The sequence below is a fragment of the Hydractinia symbiolongicarpus genome, chromosome 8 (genome assembly GCF_029227915.1).
Source record: "Hydractinia symbiolongicarpus strain clone_291-10 chromosome 8, HSymV2.1, whole genome shotgun sequence".
Classification (NCBI taxonomy): domain Eukaryota; kingdom Metazoa; phylum Cnidaria; class Hydrozoa; order Anthoathecata; family Hydractiniidae; genus Hydractinia; species Hydractinia symbiolongicarpus.
In genome coordinates this window covers 18,487,140-18,498,593 of record NC_079882.1, presented here as the reverse complement: position 1 = coordinate 18,498,593, position 11,454 = coordinate 18,487,140, and the positions used below count along the sequence as shown (strand labels likewise).

Genomic DNA, 11,454 nt, shown 5'->3' with positions numbered 1-11,454 from the left:
TTTAATCGCTTGTAGTTTTATAGGAAATAAAAAAGATATTTTGATATCATGTTTCGTAGCTATCTACACTACCATTCTAACTTAAAGAAGCGTAGCTAGCTATATTTTTCTGCAGTGTAATGACAAAGCTTAACTGAACTTGTACCTTGTAAGCTTTTGAATCTTCAGTATTAGCGATTGTGTGCCAGTCCTCAATAGGATCAAGTCCAAATCAAACTAGAGAGAGTGTGTATATTATGTAATATATATTGAATTTGAATCAGCTCGTCCTAATGCTGCGTATTTAACCAGTTGCGATGCATCTGGTATCTGAATGAAATAGGTATTTATCGGGACTGTGTTTGAAGAAATTCAATGTACAATTTTGCGGATGTATTTAATTGGGCACATTGAATAGTTTTTCTCCTTGTATTGGTAGGCTGAACTCTGCCACCTTACTGAGTGGACCACTAGGAAGTTTTCCTTTTCTTCCATGTTGGGTGTGATGATAACTTTAGATTTTCAAATTGACATTCTATACTAGAGAGGGGTTAATAGCATGGCTGTAATAGTAAGTTGAACTTTGAATTTTCAGATTGAAAGTCGGTGCTAGTTGTTTCATGATTTTTCAAACAGTAGCTTCACCATTAACGTTTCAAAAAGAACATTTTTAATTCATGATTTTTTAAAAGAATCACCTTTGCAGTGACTCCAGCACCCTCTTCCAATCTGATCTAGACTGTGTTAAATCTAAACTCAACTTCCCCGATATCAAGTCTGTCCTTATAACCTCCTGCCATGTCTTTCTCGGTCTGCCTCTGGGCATTGCCCCAGGAACTATCAAATCTCTACACTTTCTTACCCAATTATCCCCCTCCATTCTTTCTAAGTGCCCCAGCTAATTCAATCTTATTATCTGGATAACAACTTTAATTCTACGGATACTGCTTCACTGCCCCTGTCTCACTACCGTACAACATAACACTTCTTACACAGGCGTCATACAACCTACCTTTTACCTCAATAGACAAGACTCTGCTAGTCAACAAAGGAAGTAACTCTCTGAACTTTTTCCAAGCATAACCTATCCTGCAAGTAACACTACTTCCAACACCCTCTTCACTGCCCAACATATCACCTAAGTAACAGAAGTTCTCAACTATCTCTAACGAGCCACTGTTGTACATCATTAAAGCTCGAAATACTTCATTCTCTATAATCTCACCTTTGCAACGCTTGCATACAAACTGAATGTCAGCTCTTAACCTTCCACCAAAACTACTGCACAACCAATGCTTGCAAAAATTGAGTTTGAAACATTGAGTTTGCCTAAAATTAAATATAAGTTGATAACAGGTTGTAACTGTAATAATGGTTATTCAGTACAGTAACGCCTGAATGTAATGTTACATGTACATGCGTTTCACGATGTCGCGTAATGAGGGCATGTTTACGTAAGAAAAATCATAATGAAGGAGGGTGTTACGACAATCTTGTTTTTCACTTGAAGTATAATTATTTTTGCAAAACATAACATTACTATGTACCTAGTAAGATTATTTATTTTTGTTGTAAATCAAGTGAAGCAATTAAATTTGCAAGAGCTCAATTCGGTTTTAGGAGTGTGCGGAGGCGTGCGTGTGCAAAGAAAAAGATTCTTTATAACTTGTTGCGTGTATAGACAAAAGATAAAACATTTCTTTTGTGTGCAGAACAATAACATTGGCATACGCGTTAACAAAATCGGAGATACTTTACCAAATAAATTCATGTGTGAATAAAAGATGTTTGTGTCTTGAAACAATAGAGACACGAAGGGTAATTAAATTTTTAAATATTTTCTTGTGTTATTGCCTTAGCAGTTGCAGTAATTATAAAAAACAATAAGCCACACGAAAATTCATGCAATTGTTAAATTTTACCTGTGGGACATAAACTCTATAGTTTTTGACATGCAAAAATAAATCATGTATTTAATAATGGATATATAATAGAAACGAAAGTTGTGACGCAAATAAAAGCTTGTGTAAAGGTCATAACTATTGTGCACACGTAAAACTGCATTCAAGCGGTACTGTAGTTATATAGTATTTATAACAACAGTATAGTATATAGTATTTAAAACAACAATAATTAGAATGCTGTTAAAAGCTGTTGATATTTGGGATTAAATTGGGATTAAAACGTGAACATATCAATTTTAAATGACGGTTGCAGGCATGCATCGTTACAAGACTATGAAAGTTCTTGGTGATGGAACTTATGGTTCTGTCATGTTGGGCAAGGCTTATGACACTGGTGAAACTGTGGCTATAAAAAAGTATGTCTTCTTGTACCTCTATTTTTCATGTTAATAGGAACATAAGAATGTTAGTGAAGTGTGTTAAGTGTCAATTTTTTGTTAAATTGTGCTATTAAAGATACTTATACAGCTGAACTAGAAAAAAATATATTTTTTTCTTTATTTTAGAATGAAAAGAAAATATTATTCTTGGGAGGAATGCATGAATTTAAGAGAAGTGAAGGTGTGCATGCTTAATTTAACAATCTTCTATGCAGTTTGTTTTGAAGAACTCCTGAGCTCCCTAGTCCTATTAAGAATATGATTATATGATGAATCTCTTGTAATACTATAAAGCTTCTGTGTGTCTGTCTGTGACTTTTAAAAAGTCAATTATATTTTTTCCAATTTTCTTTAATAAATTCTGTAAAACATCCCTATAAAATTTTTCTGTAATTCACCAAACTTTGACATTAAAGCAATAGTAACATCAAAGGAAAGTATATTAAAGGGAACCCATTGTATAAAATGGTGTTGGACTTTTATTACAGAGCTTATAAAGTTTGTTAACAAGTATTTAAAGAGCTCTTTTTGTTCTTAAAATATTCACGTTCAAAACGTTTCAGATTTAATTATGCTGCATAAATTATGATGTAATATTTAAGTAAAAGCAACTTTTGACATTTTCTGTCATCAGTAATTCTATACCTGCTAAGGGATGTGCATTCAAACTTTATCAACACATAGATATTATAAATGTGAATTGATTAGCATAAATTTTTTGGGGGGAATGACACTTGTTTGCATGTCCCAGTCCTCTAAATGTTTTGCTGACAACCCAATAACTTAGTTTGCAATAATTTTTTTTGGGTAAACTTGTATAGGCCCTATTTGTTTACTCGCAAAATTTGATGGCATACCGACATGCAGATCCTAAGTTTTACACATTTTATACCTTGGGTTTCATTTCTCTGTAACTGTTCGTCAAAAGTACATAATCTTATACATTTTCATGATCAGTGTTTCAAGATCTATATATATGAAGGCAACGGGTATACGAATTTCTTTTTAAAAAAATTGTACTTCGGGGAAACTTTGCTGACGTCACCCTAACCCAATTTGTAGTATATTGCAGGGCGTTCACTCTCAGGAATTGTCAGGAATTTTGAAAATATGGCAAAATGTCAGAAAAATTTTATCTTTTATTAAAATGACAGGAATTTTAAACTATCCACTAAGTCCCTGTAGTTCATATTCTTTTTATTTTAGTATTTTTTTCAAAATTAGTTTTTATCTTCTGCATGTCGATTTGCAATTAAATTTTGTGAATAAAGATATAGCCCTTATACAAGCTTACCCACAAAATTTGATTGCAAACCAAGTTGCAGATCCCAAGTTATGAGTTCGTCAGCAGAAAATTAATAGGCCTCCTAATGCATAATAATATTTTTAGATAGTTTACTTTTACCATTGATATATATATATAAATATATAAATGTTATCATATAAAAAATCATTAAACAAAATCAAAGTTAAGGAGTATGCACATGAGCTGTCTCTTGTAACCCTGACTTCTATGGAGTTATACGTGTGACAATATTTGTGTATAGTTTTCGTTGCGTCGTAATGCTTTTCGTTGTGTCGTATCTTTCTTCGCGGCGTGGTTTTCTTTGACTCGTAATAGTCTTAGTTGTGTCGTATCTTTCTTCGTCGTGTGGTCTTATTCTCAGCGTAATGGTTTTCAGCGTGGCCTATTACTCATGTTGGTGTGATCTCATGTTTCGTCGTGTCGTATGTCACTTCGTGGGGTATTTCACTTTGAGGCAAAATAGTTATGCTTTTTTACATGGAATTACTAATTTCGTGAAGCTTTTACACAATATATTTCACTTTCTTTCTAGTGGCTTTGGTCTTTCTACTGGGTAAAGCTAGCCATTATTTTTGTCATTTTCTTTTAATAAACGATACATTCTTACCTATAGGTTTAGCTAGCTAGCTATACATTTTAAGCATGCTACACTGTATAATCTATTATCTGGATTCGGATGAAAATATCAAAAATCAAGTAAACTAACTACATAAACACAAATTATTACATAAAACTCTTACACAACACATAATATATTTCTTCATAATCACAAATGTAAAACTAACTTAAAAATAGAATATAATTTTTAGCACTAAACTAAAGGTTTTGTTTATTTTACTGCACTTTATTGATGTGAATAAAATACGCCACAGAGTGAAATACGCCGCAAAGTGAAAAACGCCGCGACGTACACAAATACGACTCGAAGAAATGTTAAACTACCCCACAAAGAAAGATATGACGCGACAATAAATCACACCACGAAGAAAGATACGACTCGATGAAAAGCATTTACGTCGCGACGAAAAGCAAACACGAATATTGTCCCATATATAACTCCATAGACTTCTGTCTATTAGTAATTCTGAATGCGTGCATGCATATTCAGCGTAAAGAAAAAGTTCGCACTTCTATCATTTTTCTGCATACTCAGTTTACACATTTTCATAACACGTACGAAAATCTTAAAACAAATGTCTCCTTAGTAAATTTTCGCATACATGCCCTTACGTTTGTGGTCTCTTTTTCCGAAAGCTTCCTATTGGGTAATTGAAATTTTCGGTAATGGAAAGCTGAATAAATTATGCCCAAAAGGTTCCTGGATTTTTGTTGTATAAATTACTGATTAGCGAATTGTGACGACAGAAAGAAAAAAATATGCATTTTTTGAACAATTATATATAATTACAAATAATTTCATAACGACGTTATTAGAAGAAAAAAAACGGGAACCTTCTTAAATTTAATTTGTGCTGAATATAATGGTGCAAAAACGAGAAATCTGCGACCACAGTATTGAGTATACAGTATTGATAAATTATAAGGGTTTTTCTGAGTCTACTCATCAAGTGAGTTTTTTTCCTTTACAGCAACTTTAACATATTTTCTATGTTTTAGAGTCTACGTAAGTTGAATCACACTAATCTAATTAAGCTAAAGGAAGTGATTCGCGAAAATGACCAATTATACTTTGTGTTTGAATACATGAAGGAGAATCTTTATCAGTTGATGAAGAACAGGTAAGATGCTAGTCCAACAACAAGCTATATTTGACCATTGTTCAGTTGCTTTGTCAGAAAACCTTTAAAAACATGTGGAAATGCTTGTATTTGCTTTTGTTTAGGGACAAATTGTTTCCTGAGTCAGCAGTGAGAAACATAATGTATCAAATCTTGCAAGGGCTAGCCTTTATGCATAAAACTGGTAAGCAACTAATACATACCAATTGTTTCGCTATTGGATTTGTTTTTGATACATTTATTTTATTTTACAGGTTTTTTTCATCGGGATATGAAACCGGAAAATCTACTATGTAGTGGACCAGAAATAGTAAAAATAGCAGATTTTGGGTTAGTCAGAGAAACTAGGTCCAGACCGCCATATACAGATTACGTTTCGACAAGGTGGTAAGTCATCAACACTCTTGTCTGAAAGAAGTAATAGATTTATACAGTAGTTTTTTCTTAGTTTTGTATGTCAATCGAAAAATTCTTCATGCATTATTAAAAACAGGAGAATTTAATCTTAACAGAGTCAGGAGGGTTGTACCTTATTAAAGAATGGACACTCCAAATATTTTCCATACATAGGTACCGAGCACCGGAAGTCTTATTGCGTTCTACTAATTACAGCTCCCCTATCGATATCTTCGCACTTGGATGTATAATGGCAGAGCTGTACACACTACGACCATTATTCCCTGGATCTAGCGAAGTCGATATGATATTTAAAATCTGCTCGGTAATGGGCACACCTACAAAGGTGAGGATATCAGGTATATATGTCTATATAATAAAAATAAGCTTTATTGTAATGCACATGATATTTATTTGCAGGAAGAGTGGCCAGAAGGTCATCAATTAGCAGCTGCCATGAACTTTAAATTTCCAAAAATCGTAAGTATATTTTTCAGCAATTTTCTGTTATTATTTTATTTTAAACCTAATTTAAATCACATTCCCATTCAACATTTAGGTAGCCACTCCCTTGAGGCAACTTATTCCTAACGCTAGCAGTGAAGGTGTGCAAATAATGTATGATATGTTGCGTTGGAACCCGCAGAGGCGTCCAACTTCTCAACAGGCGTTGCGTTATTCGTTCTTTCAAGTTGGTCAGCAGAATGTGCAACGCCCGAAACCGCCCTTGGCAGCAAAGAAACAGCAACAACAGCAAAGTGTTCAGTTAGCTCATAAACAATATTCATTTGAAAATAAAAACAAAGTGTTATCTGAAAAAACGAACGATAGCATAAAAAGAAATAAAAACATTCCGTTAAATGAAAGCGTTAATAAGCAAAAATTTAATTCACAAGACTTCAATACCTCGTTAAATAAATCGTTTATAAAATCGCATGACAAAATAGATCCAATTTTCGAGCCAAAGAAGCAGGAGCCCGCTCACAGAGTCAACCAATCACCGCGCAGACGATGGGGTGGCAATCAAGCGCATGCGCAAAAAAAAGACAGTAATGACGAGTTTGACTCTATACTTGATGGATTAAGCACGTTCAAACCAGCCTACCAAGCCAGTAAAAAGGTAATAGCAACACTTAATGAAATGATTTTATTGAAAAGAAATTATGCGGATCTTGCTAAGCTTTGAACACGTGACATAAATGTAACGTGGCATTATTCCACATCAACCTTCTATTTATTAACTGCTGCATTAAATTAGCACAAAAGTTTCTTCACCTATTCCATTCCAATATGATTTTTTTAATTTCAGCATCCCATCCAGAAGACAGATACTTTAGAAGCTATATTGAGGTATTTGATCATTCCTTCAAGCTTGATTGTTTTTTTACATTTCTTAAGTTGTTCAAACATATCTAAATTTAAATTTCATATTTATATCACATTAAGCATACACATGTACGCCATCTCAAAAGAAAAATTTGTATATTATTATTATTATTATTTCGACCTCGTGTATGCATGTTTTTAGTCATAATTGTAGTTCTGGTAAAAGAGATCCGAAAATATTCGAACCACTTCCGAATATTGGCAACAACACGCAACGTGGGCGTGGCACTCCTGGCTCTGCCAAGCAACACTACTTACAGAGGTCTAGGTACTACCCTGGAGGACCCAACGCTCCAGTTAAACCAGCCATTGAGGGGCGTGTGATCGATGTTGGTTCTGGTAAGAAGCTTGTCGAATTAACGTCTAGTCATATGAACGAGTCTAGTTCGAAGAGATTGCTGGGTGAGATTAAGAAAACGACGTATTTACCAACATTGGACGCGAAACAACAAAATAGAGGCCAGAGACTAGCCGGTAAGTTCGTACGGATGTTATTAGCGAGGCCTTTCACGAAGGATGATCCTTCGTGAAATAATTTTGACAACCACCAAAGTTATCAAATTACTGCGTCCAGTGCCCAGGGAACTAAAATATAAGTCCCTAGCCTTTTGCTCCACACAACACTGCCTTATTTCTCCTATTATTTTCAAATTTCTGTGAGAGTTAATCGGACATATCTTCGCGCGGACAAATTTTCGCGATTTGTGGGAATTTCGCCAAATTCGCGAAGTATTTAGTAGTTTTAAAATCGCGGAAATTAATACTCGCGAAATTTTTTTTTATTATTTTCTTTTTTTAAAACAAACGTAAAAAATATGTAAAAGACAATAAAAAGTGTTTCATGTAAAATATAGTAAAGTATATAAGTAAAAAGTATGCAAATTAGTCTCAGTCGCTAGATATGGTTACTGGAACTTCGTTCTCATTCTCGTTGTTTCTACGTCTCTTATAATAAAAGTTTTAAATGTCTTTGCATCCTGTCGTTCGTGCTGCTTTTTTTAACGGAGTAGCACTTTTTGTTCTTACTGGCTCGATACACCCAACATTCTTCTCAAGAAAAGAACCCATATTTACCCAATCCTTTGGTTGACCATATAATTCATCCATTGTTCAGGACATAAAAGTATCTATTATTCATTGGCAATGACTAAAAAGATAAGTGGTATTATCTCTTTAATAATAGCCGTCGTCTGTCTGTGTGTCCGCGAAAGCGGCGTCCCGTAACAGAAGCACGAAATTTTTAAAATGCGCACGAATATCAAATGTGATATATTTTTATCCACTTTGTTGCGACGGGTAAATTTAAAGGACGAGCGAACGCGACGGGCGACCCCGTGGATTTTTCCACGGGTTAACGACTAGTCTGTATTATAATACCCGTATACGTCTGTTCGTCTGTATGCTGTCACGCAAAATGGTAGCTTAGCTGCGCAAGTAGCGAAACGCACGCAATGCGGTATAAAAAACGGGCGAACCCGTGGATTTTTACACGGGCTAACGATTAGTTTTTAAAATAATTCATCCGCCATATTTGATAGCGTTGAAGAAGCATATGTCCCTTCATACTTCCAATACTTTCTGAAGTGTTATTCAGAAAGGAAAATTGGAATTCCAGATATTTGATACACTTAATTCCACAGATTTTCACTTGGCGGATTATTTTGCTCGCAGAAAGGGGATCCTAAACATTACAGTAACGAAGACCAGTCAATTAAGCTGTTAAATGAAATAATTGTTCCGTACATCAAGAAATAGCGAGAGAGTTTCGGATTGGAGAAAGATCAGTCGGGTTTACTGAATATTGATTGTTTTGAAAGACAAATGACCAGTCCTGTCTTAAGGTTTCGTCTGACGACCATATTTTGCTACAAGTTGTTACTGCAAATCCCTCCAGCTCTTCCAACCACCTCATGCGCAAGGAGCCCTGAATGGTTTTGTAAAACACTTGATGAAGAAGAAGTTTAGCACCTGGTATGTAGATCAAATCACATAAACTATGGAGAAAGGTCAAGAGCTGGAAACAATAGAAGTAGCATTTAAGCTTTCGGTTGTCAAGCCGTTGCATGCGAAATGCTTAATTAAGATTTTAACGAAATAACGTCAGATGATTAGAAACAAGTGTGTGTTTTTGAAGACGAAGAGGATTTGTAAATAGAGATTTTGACCTTTAACTTAGAAGAAATGGTATGTTAAGCATACTTATTACAATAAATAACTTTTCTTGTTTCCTCTCGGTTTCTTACGATATTGAAATGTGTTTCGTGAAAATTTAAAAAGGGCTAAATTCGCGAAATACGATTTTTTTTTTACCTCGAGAAATTAAATCCGCGCGAAAATTTGTCCGGTTAAGTTACTTTACGACATCTCTAGTTCTTATTTGAAACTTCTTGACTCCAACGTTTAGGTGGCGGTACGATATGGAAACCACCTGCATTAGCATCAAAAAATGGCTCACTTGGGCAGATGCAATCGTCGCGAACTAAACTAGGATTCCAAGGAAGGACAGACTGGAGCAACAAGTATGAAAATTGTCTCCGTTTTTTATTTCATTGTAACGAATGTCCCTACTTCGCCTTTGAAGCAAAATCATAAATGAATACTTCTTTCTCATAGGTACGGCGGTAGATGAACATTACATGTTTACATTCTCAACGTGTATACATTCTGAGCATGCTCATTATAGCTGTTTTGGCACGTAAAATATACTGTTCTGTGCTCCTTTAAAAAAAGGGTTGTCCTTATAGCAGCTTTTTAACTTGCCCTTGCTATCCCGTAAAAAACAAAGATAGGGTAATTATGTATTTTGCCGAAATGAAGGGAGTCATAAAGCTTCGTCATAAATCATAGATGTATTTTTGTTTGGCGAGCCAATTTTTACATTGTGTAAATAATCTTTTGCGCGCACAATTATTTGTATATATAAAAATATTAGTTGTCCGTGGTTTTGGTAAGCAAGTGCGAATTTGAAACGAGACCGACAGCAAATTAAAAACACAACAAAAACCCGACAGCCTTTATAACATTAGGGGTTGTGTGATAGTTCAATAATTATTGAATCTATGTCGTTAATTAAATCACTCTTCTTTTTTTCGCTTGAAACTTCTAAAAAGTTCTAACTTTATCAGACACAGTTGTTTTTGGAATACGACGACGTCCATTCGTCCTTGCTTTCATTCATACATGTTGCTAGAAAAATATTTAACATGGTCACAACTTTTACCACGTGTATATATCGAAACGAAGTAATATTTATTACGTGATGAAATTTTTGTATTTTGTTACTAATTTAAAGAATTACAATCCTAATTGGTTGTTTTTATGTCTATAAGAAGTCCTACCCTGACCGTCTTATCTTTTTTTTAACTAGAAATGTTTTGCTTGATTCAACTGTAAAATGCTAACACGGTACAGGGTGCCCGATGATGGGAGAAGGATCTCCCGAAACGTCGCCTACTAAACTATCTTGTTCAAGAAATGATAAACTTTCCACAGTAATACCCAGTCAGTTTAGCGGTCCGGCCAAGCAATCCAAGAATTTCATTTTTTAACCAGGAAGGCTGAAGTGGGCTGGGCTGTTTTCTAAGTGCGAGTTGATATTTATATTGTGCTTATTTGCATGAAATAAAAATTTTTAAACTAGATGTTACGTAAAAAAAACATTAAAAAGCTCCTAACACGATAAAACACGAAACACACGATTGTTCTAGTTTTGAAGCTCAATGTTTTCTTAAACTGCTATTATTATTATTATTATTATTATGAATATTTTAAAAGGATACCTTATTACACGAAATTAACGCTGTGTGGTTATTAACGCGGTTAAAAATAACAGGTCATTAATTAACGCGGTTACTTAAGAAGACCTATTTTAAGTGTGTGGAAATTAACGCGGTTAGAGACAAGTTTTGACAATTTTCATGTGACTAAACATTTTTTTATTCAACAACAATTCAATGTAAAAGTTATTAGAAATGTCTACTCCATAGCATTGAATGGGTTCAAATGAATATAATTTGTACCCATTTCCCGAGTATTTTCAACGGCGGCGGTAATACGAGCACTGTGCCAACCATTTTTTATAATACTAATTCCTTTCTTTGATTGGAGGAACTCGTACGCCTCGACCATCGCTTTGGCATGATACGGTTCCAACGTAGACAACTTCAAATCTACTTTGATTGAAGTTATGGCAGACACACATTTTAAATTTTTCACTGCACTTAGTGGTTTTCATGTTTACTGCAACACTGTTAATTGGGAGCCGTGTGTTGGGCAAAAAATATCTTTTAAGCGTGAACACAATA

The 11,454-nt window shown here is 34.5% G+C and overlaps 1 protein-coding gene across 2 annotated transcripts; it reads left to right on the top strand.

The window, feature by feature from the left end:
* The first annotated feature begins 1,301 nt into the window (after nt 1-1,301).
* Nucleotides 1,302-10,456, top strand: LOC130654691 (serine/threonine-protein kinase dyf-5-like). Of its 2 annotated transcripts, none has more exons than XM_057457306.1 (12): nt 1,302-2,299; nt 2,450-2,504; nt 5,247-5,368; nt 5,473-5,552; nt 5,623-5,755; nt 5,939-6,110; nt 6,185-6,244; nt 6,324-6,884; nt 7,074-7,114; nt 7,293-7,624; nt 9,555-9,669; nt 9,764-10,456. In XM_057457306.1, exons 1-12 carry the CDS (start codon nt 2,184-2,186, stop codon nt 9,777-9,779), a joined length of 1,803 nt encoding a protein of 600 aa, XP_057313289.1. In that variant the 5' UTR covers nt 1,302-2,183; the 3' UTR covers nt 9,780-10,456. The 2 variants fall into 2 exon arrangements, with proteins under 2 accessions (XP_057313289.1, XP_057313290.1); XM_057457307.1 differs by having other exon boundaries at nt 1,303-2,299; nt 7,305-7,624.
* Nucleotides 10,457-11,454: the final 998 nt, after the last annotated feature.